The sequence below is a fragment of the Colias croceus genome, chromosome 16, assembly GCF_905220415.1.
Source record: "Colias croceus chromosome 16, ilColCroc2.1".
Classification (NCBI taxonomy): Eukaryota; Metazoa; Arthropoda; class Insecta; order Lepidoptera; family Pieridae; genus Colias; species Colias croceus.
The window spans coordinates 915952-935584 of NC_059552.1; the positions used below are offsets into that span (position 1 = coordinate 915952).

General features: G+C 30.7%; 1 protein-coding gene across 1 annotated transcript in view; it reads left to right on the plus strand.

Annotated features, from left to right (window-relative positions):
* The window catches only part of LOC123698431, a 27040-nt gene continuing 7407 nt past the window's right edge, over positions 1-19633 (plus strand). The window contains exon 1 of the mRNA XM_045645048.1: positions 1-252. Within this exon, the coding sequence (XP_045501004.1) occupies positions 199-252 (54 nt within the window). The 5' untranslated portion in view covers positions 1-198. The remainder of the gene's footprint in view (positions 253-19633) is intronic.

The following is a 19633-nucleotide window of genomic DNA, read 5'->3' on the forward strand; positions in this document are numbered from 1 at the left end:
ACAAAACTTGACGTGTGAAAAAAAAGAACTGTCAACTGACTGATGGCGGGAAAACGCGCGCGCGCCTAACGAAATTCGAATGTTCTTCGTTTGGAATTATTTGTGTAAATAAAAAAAAATAAGTGATACTATGTCGTGTACTAAAAAGTGAATTTATGAATTGTCACAGAACGGAAGTGCCCACCTCAAACTTTATGTATGAGTTATTCAAATCATTGGATAAATTTACTTTTGCTTATGGCAATTAAAATGGTAAGTTTTATAGGCACATAATTTATTTCTGTGTAATTCTATATGCGTAATGTCGATTGACCGCATGACGTCTTAATTTATATTCAAATAAGTAGGCTTAGTTAATATTTAACAGTTTTGATATTCTATAAATATTATTATTGCAAAATAAATTCCTTTTAAATTAGGTTAGAGTGAGATTAGCAAATTTTTATATTAAAACAACCTCGAAACATTATTACTAATTTAGGTGATTATAGAAGAAATAAATAAATTGTTTTTGATATATCCTCTTAAATACATAATAATTATTAATTGCGTCCGAATAGAGTGGAAAAATACATTTAAAAATTGCTCTACAAAGTGTGACGAAATTAAATTAGTAAAGCGACAAATATAAATAAATCTGTTATCACTTCCATTATAACAGAAATAGCAATATCTATTATTTATAATTATTACTTTTGAACAAAAAATAAAAGTTTATGATCTGTAGCTAGATATTGGCTACTATTAAGTATTCTGTGCTATAGCTGAAAATGTAGTCCACTGAAGATCTAACAAAGTCGATAAATATTGATAAATAGCACCAAAAATACATAACATGTAGGTATTTTAATATGATGACATGCATGCACTTTATGAATTATAACTTATTACTTACAATAATACCAATTATTTACAATAATTCAAAAAAACCTGTCTGAAATAAAAAATGAAGAAATTTATTCAAAACAGTATTTCAAAGCTGAGAAATACCATCTACACTGTACTAAATTTAACATTCTCTAGTATATATCATTTGGATAATCTATTAGTATAAAGGCCACCCACAGTTAATTGTTTTAGTCATTTGACTGTTAATTTACAACATGACAATGCCAGACGGTATATTATCATATCATTTCAATATTCAAGTCTAAAGAAAACTATTTCTAAGCAAGGTCAATGCCTTAATTGATGCGTTTTAACCTGTTATAGATTAAAATGCACCACATTTAAAATGTAGAGATTAAATTTTAAATTTTATTGCTCGAAATAAAAGTCGCAATTAAGAAGCTTTTCTTTATTTTACACATATTCGTTAAACCGTTTTATAAATTCGTTCTACATAATACAGACAAATATTTGCAATTTTCATATATGTATTTTATAGGTACTGTAATTTTTCCTTTTATTATTTTCAACGATTGCTTAAAATGTATCATATTAGGTAGTTGGTTTCCTCTCCGGTTGTATGTATAGTATGTATCTCTCTTATACTCAAACTCAAACTCAAACATTTATTTATTCAATTAGACTTCTTCGAGAAGCACTTTTGAAACGTCAATACATATTTTTATCATTTACCCATTTATTTATATTGAGAGCGATATTTTTTATAAAAATATCGCTCTCAATATATCTTATAATATGTACTTATATAGGTACACTAAGATAGAGGTAGTACATATTACGTTTGAGAATCCTCAAATATAATATTATCTCTATCTCAGTGGTTTGTAACCCAAATTAAAACTTTAGGAAAAAACGGGGTATATCGCTAGTAACATAAAATACTTACTCTAATAGACTCTATCCTCTTTGAGTAGTGTTTTAAACATTCACTTACGTATTATAAAAATTGAGATTCCTTATCTAGATAGCTTAGTGGAAATAACAATAACAAAGAAAAAGTAATCTTCAATGACAAAGAAATATTTCTCAATTATGATTTCCAAGAAAACTCCGAAGATAAAGAATGTGTAGAGCCAAATTAAATTAAATTATTTTATAATATACTAATATTATAAAGAGGAAAGGTTTGTAATTATGTATGTATGTATGGTTTTCACGCATAAACTACTGGACTGATTTCAAAAATTTTTTCACCATTAGAAAGCTTCACTGAGCAACATAGGCTAGGTTTTATCCAGGAAATCCCACGGGAACGGGAACTATGCGGGTTTTTCTTTGAAAAAGCGGGCGAAGCCGAAGCTAGTTGATAATAATTTATTCGTAACATATATTCCTCATTAATAACTGCAGTTGTTTGAAAACAAAATAATAATCTAGCAATTGTTCTATTTTATATTAAAAAAATTTCAGTAAAATAACGATTTGCTGCGAAATAGCTCTTCCTCATCAAAATTATCATAATAAGGTATACAATATCATAACCATATTTGTAAATTGTGTTAGGCTTCATCTATCATTTACGTCACCATAATTTGGTCCAATTTGTATGTAAATAAACGGAATAAATTACGAAAATCGCTTTTAAATTAAACACATTACAACGGATTTAAAACGTGATTTATTCAAGGGTCACAGTCTAATCATAGGAGACATCAAATAAATAATAAAATTCGTCGATTAAGATAACAGGTGTTACTTGGGCTGTTATGGAATAATGTGACAAAATAAATCATCTAAGTTATATAAAACTAGTTTCAGAACGCGGGTTCACTTGCGATTTTTCCATACAAGCTTTATTTCAGACAAAAGTACGTTTGAACATAATTATTGAACACATCCTAATATTATAGTCAAAGCAACCACGCTAGGTGCAACTGTAAACGGCTCGACGGAATACAATGAAGTTTCATCTATAGAAGATCATTGCTGATCATTCTGCTTCGTCTCTCTTTTTGTAACTTGATTATGCATGTTGTGTTGTTCTATAATAATTATTGTTTCTCACAATTGTCAAAATTTTTAATTGTACTTTAGCTAGGCTCAAGGCTAGGCTATAAGTATTGCGGTGACAGGTGTTGGATGACCTTAATAAAATTAAATTGCTTTCCAGACCGTGGGAATTCATCGACACCTATGGCTCTTTCCAAAATTCTTTGTATGCTAAAACATATTCTTTAAGATAAAGCATTAGGATTTAAGTAAAAGACTTAATACATCAGTATAAATTTAGTATTGTAATCCACGACATAATATTATTGCAGAGTACCTACTTATAACAATGGCAATAGCATTGACCTCTACACTACGGGCTGCACCACATAACTCATTTATTTATTACTTTTACACCTCTAATACTGCCAGCAAAACTTATTGGTGCATTTTTATTTCCTTAGAAATAAGGAAAAGTGGTCAAAAAATTAATTAAACCTTTTAAGTTGTATTAAGGAGATAGATTAATTGTTATTGTGATGTTGGTCAAATTTCAGTCGTGGAATCCAATTAAGCCACAAGCCAAAATTTATCAATATACCTAGCTTGAAGAAAATATTAAATAATAAAAAGCACAAGCTTACTAAATATGGTCTAGTACTAACGAATTTCTTATGCTTATCTCTATTCTCTTCATGTTTATGAATAAAAGGTTACATTTTCTGTTGTTTTAATAAAATTGTTGTTTAGTTTCCCCAATTTTACTCTTATTAATAGAAAGATACGAATACAATAAAAGTATCTACAATATACGTAACTGTCGCTAACATTTCTTCAATAACATTAAATTTAAAGTTAATAAAGAAACGAATAACACGTAAACATAAATTTCAAAACGCCCCATTACTTATCAACTGAATTATGAGGTCAAAGAAACATTAACATGGCGTAAGAAAAAATGTTCTACACACTATCGAGATCACATATCACCATTAACAGTGACATTTCTTTCAATTTACACTACAGTAAAAACTCAATACACTTATTTCTCAATACTTTGGTTCATTAATTACCGCTCTAGATATATAATAATATGAATGAATTAAAATCTTTTATTGTTATAAAAATACCCATATAAAAGCATCTATACTATAATATTATAACGCTGAAGAGTTTGTTTGTTTGTTTGTTTGAACGCGCTAATCTCAGGAACTACTGGTCCGATTTGAAAAAAAATATTTCGGTGTTAGATAGCCATATCGAGGAAGGCTAGGCTATATTATATCATCACACTAAGAGCAAGGCGGCCTTATCGCTAGGTAGTGATCTCTACCAAGCATAGGAAATAAACAAAAAAAAAATGGGTGAGCAAAAACAAGGCAATACAAACAAGGAAATCTAAATAAAATATTCAAAATATGTATAGATGGCGCTTAAATCTCTTCAATAATACAGACAAATAAATTTTCAAATCAATCCATCATGTACTTACAGGTGGTCGTAATTAATCATAGAAATTAATTATCATGTCAGTATGTTAGCCAACTTTGTTTGCTATCCATATTCCTACATTATATGGTTTTATACGCGATTAGTACTTTACGATACTTCCTGGAAATATAGAAAATATAAAATTAACATCACACATTATAATCGTTCTTAATGTTATGGTGTTTTCTGCTTCCTGAAAATATGTAAGATATCTGTAACTATAATAAATGTTATCACAATTTGGCTAGAAAGAAACTATTATATACATATTTGATTATTACCTATAGTCACTGTTAGGTACCTATAGTGAACAATCCTTACTATTATTATACCTTTTACATTTTGTTCCAGGAATTTCCAAAGTTCAACTAATTTTAAACACTAAATATAAAGACGAGTTCAGGCGAAAGAATGGGTTATTTCTTGATACATCTGAATAAACTTTTCGCCTGAAAACAGCGCCTATAATTGGTTTTCATATGTTTAATAAATAAAACAATAAATTAATCAAGTGTAGGCGCTGTCTTTGTGTCTATATATCTATATGTATAAATGTTAAAGTAGTGAGACTATCTAGAGTCCATTGAAAACTGGATTAGCCTAGTTTTATATACAAAGTATTTATTTGTATTTAATTTAAGATTAATTATATTTTTTAATAGCGAAACGCAAATCAGATACGAATGTTAATAATCTGTTTAAGAAAATGAATACGAACATAATAAAATTATCGCTATGCGCAATTCGCATCATGATAACTACTGTTTCTATTTTGTAATACGCCTCTAAAGTAAATTATTGGCATATTGGCGTGTTAGAATCTTAATACAATGGATCTCACATATTTGAGCAGAAAGATCTCTTAATCGAAGTGTCGATTCTACGGATAATTAAAGTCTGTTGTGATTTTCTAAACAACTATTGTAATTGCGATGTAACCTTTGTTCTTTTGTTATATACGAAAACAATTAATTTTTTAAATTTATAAATCGTGCATAAATAAAATAAGTATCTACTTGAAAATGTGTGTCTATGTCTAAATAGTGGTGATATCGTGGGCCATACAACTACGTGGGACATACAGCTATACACGTCCTAATAAAATATAGGATGGATTGAGCGAAAGGGCTTCTCACTAAATCGTCATTTTCAAATGACATTTGACTGTTTCTATGTTATTAAGATATATAATATATATATAATATAATTATTAAGATATATAAGACATTATATTGTTTCTAAGTTTTTTGATAAAGGTCAATGACCTTCCTGTAAATAGTTCAATCTCGTAGTACTGAAAACTGAATTTTAACGAGAAAATTATACCTAACGAGCTACATTCATACCACGACTATATGACGGTACTGCAAAACATTTTCACACAAACAAATCTACTAAAGTAATGAATATGCAGTCCCATGATTCCCGAATCTTGATTTCGTTAGATCTCGGGCCAGTCGATAGGTGCTAACTGGTGTTATCTGGTTACATCTTCCAATAACGACTGCTCAATGTCAATGTCATAACCTAGGTAATGGGTTAGGTCATTTGCACAACCGATTTTCTTATTATTCCTTACAAAACAATCACACGGGTTGTCGTGTGATTGATTGATTGATGTACGTATTGTATACTTCATCAAATATGTTACCTACACCTTATACTTGATCAAATTAATTGTTTTAAAAGTATAATAATTAGTAATTGCAAAAGTTTGTTAGGAGTTACACAATGTTTTTTATAGGTTAAGTATATATATCACAGATAAAAGGTGAAAAAATAGAGCGCTATCTAACACCGAAATAATTTTTCAAATCGGACCAGTAGTTCCTGAGATTAGCGCGTTCAAACAAACTCTTCAGCTTTATAATATTAGTTTAGATAAACACTGTTTAAGCAATTTGTAAAATACCATATACTGAATTATAGCAGAATTTTCCACCAAACATAATCCATTGTTTATGATCACAATAGTTGGAAATGTGCAAATCTATACGATAAAGATTATAATTATTTCAATACATCGATAAAATTCTTTAGATTATTTTTATAAATATGATATAAATAAATAATAATTTAATCTGTAACTAAACATATCAAACGTATTCGTCATATTAAAAAGATAAGAGGGTTGTCTAGACTCTATGCTTTATGGTAGTCTATACTAATATTATAAAGAGGAAAGGTTTGTAATTATGTATGTATGAATGGTTTTCACGCATAAACTACTGGACCGATTTCAAAAATTCTTTCATCATTAGAAAGCTGCATCTTCACTGAGCAACTTAGGCTATATTGCATTTTCAAAAAAATTAGAGATTCTTACCAAAAATGCAATAATGTAACCCAAGGTGTAAAAAATTCCGGTGTATTTAATAAAAATTTTGTGATCGCGTGCCGCGGAATCTATTCCTTGAAGTACGAGGATGGTTCATATGAAAAAAAACGTTAACATGTAGGTACCACGGGCGAAGCCGGGGTGGACCGCTGGTACTATAATAAACCCTTAATTTTATTTGTATGGTCAATTAATGGAATGTTTATTTTCATACAAAACACGTTTACATAATTCGAAACAATTATCTCAACACGTGTAAACAAAACTAGGAGTATTGCCAAATTGTTGTATATTTGTACTGCGGAGTTATTTGTTTAAAATTTATTATCTAAAACGATTGTTGTTATGAAAGATTTGTATCGATTCGATTAAAACATAAAAACACAACAATTCAAAAATATTATGAAGTTATTATCTCAATTATTTCTGTTTCTATGGATATATTTTGAAGAAATTCTAAACATTCATTTAAAATCAGGTATTCGTATTGTAAGTATTTATTTATTTATTAATTTTATATATTTATTTTATTAAGTATGTATGTATTTCTATATTTCTTTGGCACGTTTTTCTACATAAACTTCCAAATTATCATCAAATATCTGTCTTTTTACGTTCTCTTTGTGGCAGTAATAACATTTATATGATAAATTATTTTTGTATGGCGAGAATAGAGCACTACCTCGACGCTCCGCTTATAAAAAGTGCAATATGGGATACATAATTAGAATTTGAATACAATTCTTAACATATGTGTGTATTATCTATATACAGGGAAATGTTGTTAATATAATGCCACTAATAACTAATAACGCCACCTGTCGAAAAAAAAGTAAGATAAATAAGAAATTAACTGATCTTAAATTATTTATACGAAATACTTCCAGTTACGTTTATTTGCTATATAATAAATATATATATAAATCTCGTGTCACAATGTTTGTCCTCAATGGACTCCTAAACCACTTAACCAATTATAATACAATTCGCACACCATGTGCAGTTCGATCCAACTTGAGAGATAGGATAGTTTAAATCTCAAATCGTTTTAGAGAAAGCGGGCGAAGCCGCGGGCGGTCAGCTAGTTTGCTATATAATTCAACGCCACTATACTATTGGGTGGTAAGTAATAAAAACCATTCGTATTTTTGTCTGAAATTATAACTTATCTTAATTGGTGGTACAGGAAGACGATGGGTTACGATATTTTCCGGCGACACAGCAATAAATTACTGTCTCTATAATACCACTTAGCAGTTAGCACAGATCTTCTCAAAATTTCCCGGTCATTAAAAAGCAATAATACGGTCAAGACTTCTTAGAATGGTCTCTAATTGTTTAAAAATAAGATTCAATGCTCCATGTTAACATTCCTTAATTGTTTACTAAAACCCTTATCGAGGGTAAACAGGATATAGATCCTGCAAGGTGACTGGACAAATGTTTTACATCTCACCACACAATTGTTTGCCAAAGGTATGACCAAATATTGGTAAGACACGGTCCCCTTTGAATTTCGGGAACTGTCTGTATAAACATATTGTGTTGTTGGTTAAACATTGGCCATTGATGCCCATTGAGGCTTGCACCAAACGTTGGATGCTTTGCTATACGCCGAGGTATGTTTGTTCGGTTTTTTAGTCATAACATAACTCGGAATGCTGTTCCACGGCAGGTATGGATATACAAGAACAATTACAATCAAAAATCTACTCATACTAATATTATAAATGCGAAAGTAACTCTGTCTGTCTGTCCTACTCAATCATGCCTAAACAACTGAACCAATTTTCATGAAATTTGGTATGCAGATATTTTGATACCCGAGAAAGGACATAGGCTACTTTTTATCCCGGGAAAATGACACAATCCCGGAAATCCCACGGGAACGGGAATTATGCGGGTTTTTGATTGCGCGGGCGAAGCCGGGGCGTACCGCTAGTTAGTAATAAGTACTAACCGTATAGGGGACGGTAAAAGATAATAGAACATTTTTTTTAACTAGAATAATATATACTACTCACAGCGCTAAGCATCATCATTAAGATAGATGTGATAAAGAAAGTAATTGATAAGGCACTTCTTTAGATCCCTTGCTATATTATGGCACTCTATGCCTTTGTCCAGCAGTGGACGACTCCATTTCTGTACTATCTTTCCTAATGAAAGTTTACAAAACAAATCTTTTCATAGACCACTACCACAAACGCTGTCAACAGTACAACAAAATGAATGTCATTTCAGGGTGCCATTCAACCTCGACTTACATACCATGGAAAAGCAAAACTATTAGAATTATTAGCGCCGCGTAAAAATACGCCAAGCCCCTGTGATAAAAACACATTCCTACCAATTCTCATGGAATAAATCGTAGAGCTTTGCCAATCAGTTACATTTTACAACCGATGCAGTAGCCACTGCTAATTGGGACCAATTATTTCGACTCAAATCAGAATGTATTACTACCTCGTTACAGTAACTGCATTATACTCAACGGATGTTTAATAAATTGCATATCACTGGTGAATTCCGGTGGTTTGTAACTGCTTTTTAATGTGTACTACATTAGTATGACTTATACCCGATCTTATTAATAAACGAAAGAAAGGACATTTATTTATAGCCCAAAATTTACATAGCAAAGGAAGAACGTGGATTAGGTTGCAAAGAGATTTAGATACGGAATAATGCAAGAACTCCTAAATATAGAATTTTATCCTTTAATCCATTGAAGTTATAATTTACCAAAACCTCTTAAAAGCAGACAACACAACACCCTCGAACATAATTCAAATGCAAAAATCTTGCATCCAGACAACTCAAATTCACCCTCAAACATATTTGAAAAGCAAAAAAACTTGGCAAATGTATGCCAATAAATCCTTCCCGTTTGAATTCTGTCGTGACTGAGGTCAGAAAATCATAATGTCTGATATTTATGCGACGTATTAATACTCAAGACAATCCTCTGAAAACTAAATTGATTTACGCGATAAAACTCGCTTTGAAGATTAAGAACAGAAATATCAATAATGTAATTTACTCACTGTGCTAAGTAATACTGGCGAAAACATCTAGAAAAAAATGTGTGTACATACGTAAGAAGTGAAACTTCTTTATGAACTTATTTTTCCAAAAATAATTTATTATATGCAACTTTACAAAATTTTAAATTACACACGTGGTAGTAATAAGAAAAAAATGGCGCGTAACGGAAAAATGTCACGCGTAACGAAAAAATGTTACACTAAATTTTTTTCCAACCCCGATAAAGAAGTTTCACTTTAATAAATTTATAACTAGAATCTCAATAAAATGTACCTACACACGATTTGCGTCTAGTGCAATAAACGGGTTCCTCCTTGTGTTTAAATTCAGATCTTTGTCTTCGAAATGGATATTTACGAATACGTTATTATCACGTTATTTTCAATATATACAATTTATTTGATACCAGCTTTCCTCCCGCAGCTTCGCCCGCGCAGTCAAAGAAAAACCCGCATAGCTCCCGTTCCCGTGAGATTTCCGGGATAAAACCTATCCTATTTCCCGGGGTAAAAAGTAGCCTATGTCCTTTCTCGGGTATCAAAATATCTATACCAAATTTCATGCAAATTGATTCAGTAGTTATGACGTGATTGTGTAACAGACAGACAGACAGAGTTACTTTCGCATTTATAATATTAGTATGGATAGTATGGATGAGTGAGATATCCTTAATAGATAGAGCCATTTAAGGTGCCAAAACGTCATTTAATCAATTAACTAAACGCATCATAAAATCACTTTTATACAGGTTATTTTTTCAAAGGGTACCATGAGCTTGATTTAATAATTTATAAAAAGTATCGTTCTTCTATATTTATATAAATAGCTGAAAATAAGTCTAGTGTAAATAACAACTATGAGCTACTAAAATAAATCTGCATTGCGTAGTAGGTAAGTAAGACGTGCTCCCAATAATCTCTTTGATATTATTTGCAAAGTTTAATACTTAGGTACTCAATAAAAACTGGTATAAACATAATTTATATGGTGGAGTCGTGTAAAATATTGGTCATTTTCAAACGGACGTATCAGAAATAATCGTATTAACATTTATTAGATTTGGCTTAGATATTTTTATTATTTTTCAATTTACACACTTGCTCATGTTACATAGAAGGTTCAACCATAGATGATTCTATATTTTTATAGAAAAAATATTAATAGCCACGACAGATCTTACCTATTCAATCAAGAAATAGCTTGAATTCACATAAGTTATTTCCTATTGTATATTTATGATGAGTTTAGTGGAATTAATTGTTAAATAGATACTTAAATACAAACAACAATAATACAACGAGTCGCAACCAATAAAAAAAATATTAAAAAAAACTGGGAACTAGGATTTCCCAGGATAAAAACAGAAAAAATATAACCTGGTTTCGGCATAACGCAGCTTTCTAATAGATAAAGAATCCGTAATAGCCTAACCTTTTTAAACAAACAAAAAAAATGTTTATAACACAAGTGTAGATGACACAAGAAATTGTTCCTTATAACACCGGACTATTAGGGAGAAGAGGTGACCATTTGAACGCATTAATATCCGACAGTAAAATAATGTAATATACACGATAGATTTCTAAGGCAGTGATACATTTACTCTGCCTCTAATCTTTGATGTATGGTCATTGATTCGTGACGTGTATCCCAGGGATTAGGATATTGCGTTAGGGTTATCAAAACAGTTCGTAAAAAAAAAACAATTTATTTGACAGGCAACTCAATTTTCATTTATATTTGAACGTCTGGATGTGTTTTGTTACGTTATGATTTATATGACAGTGACTCTATCAGCAATTTATCACTATTTAATAACTAATTATTTCCGGCATACTTTAACTTTTTATTTACCTACATTTTTTTGAATTATTTTTTTTTATAAATAAATTTGATTGCATATATTTTGTTTGCCCTAAATGAAATGAAAACATTAATATCTAGGTGTATTCATTATCTTACTTATATAGTTATCCATTTATATATCCGTTAATTCTTCGTGGTGTCAGCCCTACAGTAATCCTATAAAGCATAGGACACAAGACACAAAACATAAGTCTCGTTTAATACGATGTCGGTAACTCAGTGTCGGCGCCTTTCTGACTCATATGCGATACATGTATAGAATTTTTCAAATTATGTACATACTCCTCTAATACAATTAATATCTTATATATGTACAAAGAATACATCTAATTTATCGATAAAATTATGTATGGATTTTATAATATTCTTCTATTAGGTAATTTTAGTAAGGATGATGGCTTGACAGGTACGCGAAATATTTATGTCAGCTTTTTTGTCATAGGAACTAATGTACATATATTCTTGTAAACCATAAATGAGTACTTTTATTCATGGCTATTTATTATCTTTTCATACTTCTATTGTCATTCAAATCACACAACCAATCAAAAACCATCTCCGGTCCAAAACTAACGAGCTTTGACATACAACACGCGAAGGCGTCTTATTTATTTTATAACCGTGATTTACTCATTCACAGTACTGTCTATAAACTATTTACTAGTCGATCGAAATTGAGACATGATTTTTCGCTTTAATCGGATACAATATTTTACACCCACTGTGACATAACGCCAATCACGAAAGGAAGATCGGTAAACAAATTTTAATATGAACTTAAGATGGTTGTACATGAGCGGTTGTCGGTTTTTGACAATATTATGTGTGCTTTATTAAGTGGCTAGGAGCTTTTTGTATGTCTGCAATTTCTTGCCATTCTTAATATAATTAATAATTATGTAATTAGGTATATTGAGAAAAATATTTAAAAAACAATAAGTTTAGGTTTCGGTGAATGTTTAGGTCGGAATTATAGAATGTATCCATGTTTACCGAAATCTGTTTAAAAGGCAGTTTCATGAACGCTATAATATGGAAGCAGATATATGTATAATTCAAAATTCCTTATATATAAAAGTAATTGAAACACAATAACAATAATTATTATTACCATTCTAAGTAGGTATTGCAGTTTATAGGTAAACGCATCCGAAACAAAGCTTCGTATATAAACAGCTTTAATTCAATACGCAGTTACACATATTCCAGTAAACCGCGTGGGCCAATATTAACACAGAAACGCTGGCTAATTAAAATTTTTATATTCAAAAGAATTTGTATCGGAACCACGGAAAATAACCAATTTGCTTCGCTCTCTCAATCACGGCTTAACGATCGACATTCAATAAATATTTGAATCTCGTTTGTTACACGCAAGAATAGTTTTATAAGATATCGATTATTGGACATGTAAAAAGACGCATAAATTCAGTTCTTACAAAACAATGCGAAGGTGTATGCTATTCTCGTGTGAAATTTATTATAACGACGAATATTAAACTAATATTGGTTGCGGTTTCCTCTATTTTTCCTTGATTTCAAACTTAACATTCTATGAATACGAATTTGCGTGTAAACTTTTACTACTAATTACATTATTATGAGGATTATCCCATTCCATGAAATAGCAGATTGAACCAGATGACTGCGACATGTACCAAAGAAGAACCAGTAGATTCTCTACTTACTATATTATTCTCTACTATACGCTACATAATATTATCTATACTAATCTATACTCATATTATAAAGCTGAAGAGTATGTTTGTTTGTTTGAACGCGCTAATCTCGGGAACTACTGGTCCGATTTGAAAAATTCTTTCGGTGTTATATAGCTCATTTATCGAAGAAGACTATAATTTTATATACAGGAAATCTACTACAGCGTATGAACTGCGTCAATACAAAAATACATAATATGCCGACTGGAATCCGATAAGTAATTTAATAAGAATAGGTAACCACTTGTAGTTCATCGGTTTCACAGATCTTGCAATAAATTCAATAAAAAAACGTTTCCTTTGAACATCGCGTGCTTTTAACTTATCTAAAGTGTGCAATAGTAATTCACACTCCATTATAATAAGTGCTTCTGCCATTCTTTGTTTGATGTGCCGATCCTGTGTCTCAACGTTTGTTTTCTGATGCGGACCATTCGATTTTAAGTACATTGTACATACTGTTTGTGTGAACTGCTGTGTTGTAACAACATAATATATTAAAATGATATAACTAATTCAATTAATAGGTAGGTGTAGAATAAATCCCGTTACCAATGTGGCTTTCAAAATTGTTAAATTTTATATGCTACTAGATTTCTGCCCGCGTCTTCGCCCGTATAGTGCCCGTTCCTGTAAGATTTCCGGGATAAAAAGTAGCCTATATCTTATTCTGGGTCTGCAGCTACCTACATACCAAATTTCATTGTAATCGGTTCAGTAGTATTGGCGTGAAAGAGTAACAAACAAGACAGTATAAGTAGAGTCAGTATTTATGTTTTAGTTTAATTCTATAAATCGCAATAAATTAAAAACGGCGCAAATATTATGAACAATGATCAATAATTTAAAGAACAATACAGCACAAAACAATGGTACCAATTTATCATTACTTATGTTTTAATAGAGCACAGCTGATGCGAATAAAATTGATATCAATAAAAAACTAGATTAAACAACAAATATCCTAATTAATTAAAATAAATTTGTAAATAATAAGTGAAAATCAAAGTAAGACTCAACCAGGAATCAAATCCGGAGCTTTTGGCAAACAAGTTAGCTTCTCTACCAAGCAATCGATCTGTAAAAAAAGCGTGTGTACCGAGCTCACGTGTCAGAAGTGAAACTTCTTTGGCAAGATTCAAAGACACCAAAACCGTCCGCGTCGCCTTATTTCATGAAGTGACGGTATTGCGCGACCTTAAAGTTTTACTCCCAACGCGACTAAAATTTCACTTCAATTATTTAGTATATTAGGTACTAGTTATACATCAGAAACTTTAAATTAAACAACTCTTATTACCGTCATTTATTTTTATAGGTGCCTGTAATATGTTATACCAGGAAATTATGCTTAATTTAAATTCATAGAAATATTTATTATAAATATTTTATTTCCCGTATTTGTAATAAATGCTAATACAAAGGACTATTTATGTTTGGAATAAAATATATTTGACTTAAACAGTTTGCCATTAAAACTTAATTACACAGAATAGACGTAATATTATGATTCATTGCATAAATAATAAAAACAGTGCATACGTAACTTACTTATTTGTTTTTTGAAGTGAAACTTCTTTATCGGGGTTGGAAAAAGATTTAGTGTAAAATTTTTTCGTTACGCGTGACATTTTTCCGTTACGCGCCATCTTTTTCTTATCCCTACTACCACCCGTGATTCGACGTACCTATTTCTGTAAAGTTGCATCCTATAGTAAATTATTTTTTTAAAAATAAGGTCACAAAGAAGTCTCACTTCTTACGTGTGTACACTGTTTTTAATTTAAATTTAAAAGAAAAGAAAGCAAAAATTTTGGCGCCAATCGCACATGTCAACGTAACAATAATTACAATGCTCGACTTGGCGGGGGCACTGCCGTGCCCCCTGATACGGGAACCATACATTTACAAACCCCTTTAAGCTTCGAGACGACAGACAGACTAAACCAAAAAAGTAAAGTTTTGATTGGATTAGCGCCTTGGTACAGTGGTTAATGTGTGAGTCAGGACTGCCTGGATTCGATCAACTAAATTAAAATTAAAAATTAAAATAAAAATAAATTGTATTTATTCTACAAAGGTATTGTGTACACATGTTATATCTTTAAGCGCCTTTATTTCTATATGTTAGGACTTAGGGCTAATTATTATTTGTTTTATTAATTTTAAATTTCAATATAAACAAAATTAATCACACTCTTCTTTATCATGTAACTTTTGGCCCGCACTCTACTCTTTTATGCTCTTGTTTTCATAACTATATCAAAGGCGATATAACTCGTAACTTTTCATCCTTATTGCCATAATAAATTCTAAAATTATTAATCTCCCTATTTGGCGAAACTGGCTTAATATCTGGCAATAAATCATAACATTTATAACGAGCACTTTTACTAACGATACTAAAACAACTTCATATTTCCCCTCAGCATAAAATAATATTAACCACGTGATTTATCTCCAGAAAGCTTAGTATCTATAACAAACATGTATCTTTAACCATTTATTATACTTGAAAAAACTAAATTCATTTTTAATATAACGCAGCCAATTTTAATAGCACTTTTATTAACACTCAACCTGACCTGTGAGTGATCAATTTTCCATTCGTCAGGCTTTTATCAAAGCTTTTATTTTAACGATGTGTTCTTTAAATATTTATTATAAAATGATCGTGGTATAATAAATTTTAGTGCGTTTTAATATGGATAGAGGGAATAAAAGTAAATTTATTGTAAATTGAGACAGTCGTAAAGTGTGTCAAATGTTTCTATTATGGTTGTTATCTTAAGTTACATTTGAGAAATGAGAATTATCTATACATAAAATTGGACTCAATCGATCTGTGGACGGTCTACCTCTTACTGGTGGCATTAAAATACATATTATCAAGCTATATTTTAAGGAAAAGCAGTAATAAACGACTAAGTATCGCAAACTTTTTTTGTTCACATAAAAATGAGAGTCGTAGGTTTGATCACCAAGAAAATAAAGAAGAAAAGTTCCGCTTTGGAATGTGGGGCACACATATTTACAAAGAAATGAAAAATATTGTGATACACAAACAAATCAGTAATTTAGAAGAGCTTATGAATCCTATTTATTAATTTTTATTTGCCTATAATATTGGTATACTTATTTCTGTATAAATTTCTCTCAATCAATATTGGTCATCACTTTGATATTGTAGCAGACAACAAGTCACCTAATTAACATAATTCACACACACATTAAATAAATTAACATTCAAAAAATGCAAATACTTTTAAATTAAAAGTTAATCGTTCAGTTTAACTCCTATAATAATTGCTGTGAAGGAGGAACCAGTTAAATTAACTGTAACGTCATCTATTTATATGATAATTTAATTATTGGTTAAAGAGAATGTAGGAACATAAAAATAATGCATTTGATTAAGTAATTTTATTAAAACCCCCGCTTCGCTTTGCAGTAAAAATCTGTTAATAAAATAACCGGTAGATCTTTTACTACTATGTTTAACTGAGGAGAGAGTTTCGAAATTCAATTTTTGTTTTTCAATCCATAATAGCAGCCCGGATTCCGTAAAAAGGATCAATAAGGAAAGCTAAAGGATCCAAAGTAAGTCAATGCGTTGTCTTACTTTTGAACCTTTAGGTTTCCTTTGTCCTTCCTTTTAAAATTGGGTGAAATAATTGTACAATATCAATCTATCATATGTAGGAGCCGAACACGCTTCTGCCGAATAGGGCCGAGCTGCCAATCCTTTCTTTCTCTTCAAAGAAAAATGTTTATTCAAAACTGGAACATATTTGCCGAGTCTTATTCAATGTTCTTGGGTGATGGTAATCAATTTCTATCTAGCAATGCACCAGCTCAGTTGTCTACTAGAGCGGCATGACCGAGAATTAAAAAAAACACTTTTAGGTTATGACACATTTGACAAATACTTTACTCATACACCAAACAAATATACAGTAAGCAATGCTATGTTTAATTCTGGTATGTTAATAACAAACAGGTGTGAAGCTACCTTATTAAATAAACATACAGTTCCGTTTTATAAGATAAAGGCAGATGTACACAATCTACTACTAATACTCATCGTAAATTGGAACCCAAGTATCTTCTTAATATACTATCTAAGTGAGTACAGTAGCGCTTTGACGAACGTTGTTATAAAATTCTCATAGATGTTGGTTCACACACCCATACCTAAGAGTAAGTATTATTTGGATTTCGATGAAAAGAAAAATATGATTCAATACAGACTTAGTCGTAATCACATATTTTATTGCTTGCTAGAGTGGTGCAGGGACGCAAAGTGAGTCTTGGCCTCCGACAATTAGAGCCTCCGTTTGACTCTATCCTGCGCCATCTTTTATCGCTCTCACTTATTTTCTAGGTTATAAATTGTAGGATCTATCCTATTAATATTGTATATGTTTTACTATAACTATTAAGCTTAAATTTAGCAGTTCCTAACTCCTAAACTAAAACATAGTGATAAATGTAGCCTTAACCTAACTATGACTGAAGATATTGTGCATATATTCAGGACCTTTAAGTCATTGTTATTACATTTATTAGAACAATATTATTGCTAATTTAAACCAACAAGTGCGGCGTTTATATTTCATCAACTTTCATTAATATCACATAAACAATTAAGACAGAAAATTTATATTACCTTCTCTATAATTATATGAAATCAAAAACTCGATCCATAAAAGCAGTTACCTTATTAGAGTAATTAAAATTCCATAGATGCAATTGATAAAATTTTTATTTATATATTATGTTTATTCGAAAAGATTGATCAGTGTTATCACTGAATAATTATCACATACGAACACCAATTTTATCTTATACATAATTATTAATAACTCTCCGTGAGATATTACTACGAAATGTAAAAAAATCGCATAATAAATCCCTTGTTCATCTTTACCATTAAAAATAATATCATGTCTACTAAACTTCTATTAAATCTACCAAATTTCTCGTAATGCTCTACAAGAATCGGGAACACATAAACTTATGTATTTTTAAATATAATATTATTTATTTTATCACCACATAATGGAGATGTGAACAGAGTACAAAACATTCAAATAACCCCAACCATTTGTAATAGAGTATATTTATATTATTACCTTATAATTCCATTCACATAAGTAAAATACGTTTTTTTTCCGGTTACTATGGCAATATAATCCCATAGAAAACGCATGATATAAAACAAATTCCCACCTGCATTTATATAAATTTCCCATTCATTCACAACCAACCTTATGAAGACCAATTTATATTCGTAAAACATTAACATTTTTATAACATTTCACATCGACTGCCCAAATAGACTTTTTGTATGAAATCATTTTGCTTATAAATGTTACTCAATGAAATTCGAGCGTCTTTCTATGGCTTATAAAACTTTTGTTTATTGTTATTATAGAAGTTATTCCGTTGTTTACCCCAATTTGCATTATAATAAATTTAACAATTTTAACACATAAATAAAATTTAGCTATGCATAGCTACTTTTAAAACGAATTTTCTAATCCCCAAATCGATTTAGTCCGCTAAAAACCAGTCGTTTGAATATGCAATATAGTATTGATCTTTAACTTTACATAATCGGAAATCGATTTAAAGCCATTATATTTAAAATAAACGACACTTCGGCGGTCTTTTGACAGTCTAGTGATAAACAAAATGAGATACTATTAGCACATAATTTAGTTTTGATTCGGATATGGTCGAAACATAGTATAAAGAGAAAAGTAAGTTAACTTCGAACAAAGGTACCTACATCGCGCTGTATGTATGTATGCACGCAGCGCCGCTCATACGGAAAAACCTGGAAAATTCATATTATGATCGCAAATTATAGGGTTGGTGATTGCGATCATAATATGAATTTGCCAGTCAGTTCAATTCAGGGCCTAAACTGTCTGGAAATAAGGGATCATAATATTGCCCCAGATTCCTTCTCATGGACCGTTCTCATGAGGGCCAGTGCTGTGAGCGGTCGGTGTTTATTTATACAATTATTAAAATATCAACGTGACAAGTGACAACCCTGCGCCTCACGAGTTAGGCACCGTACCTCTAAACGCCGGGAGTCGGCCTACTTGTCTCTTTATACTATGGTCGAAATATCGAGCGAAATGCTAAATAACATCTTCATTATGTTAATGCGATTTCTAAGTTTCCGTCTCATTAGTAAATATTTGCTAAATTGATCTACAAATTATTCAATTCATAAAGGATGTTATATGGATGATAGAGATAGTAAATTGTCTCCAAATTAGTAAAAACTATATTTAGATACCATCGCAATATTGCG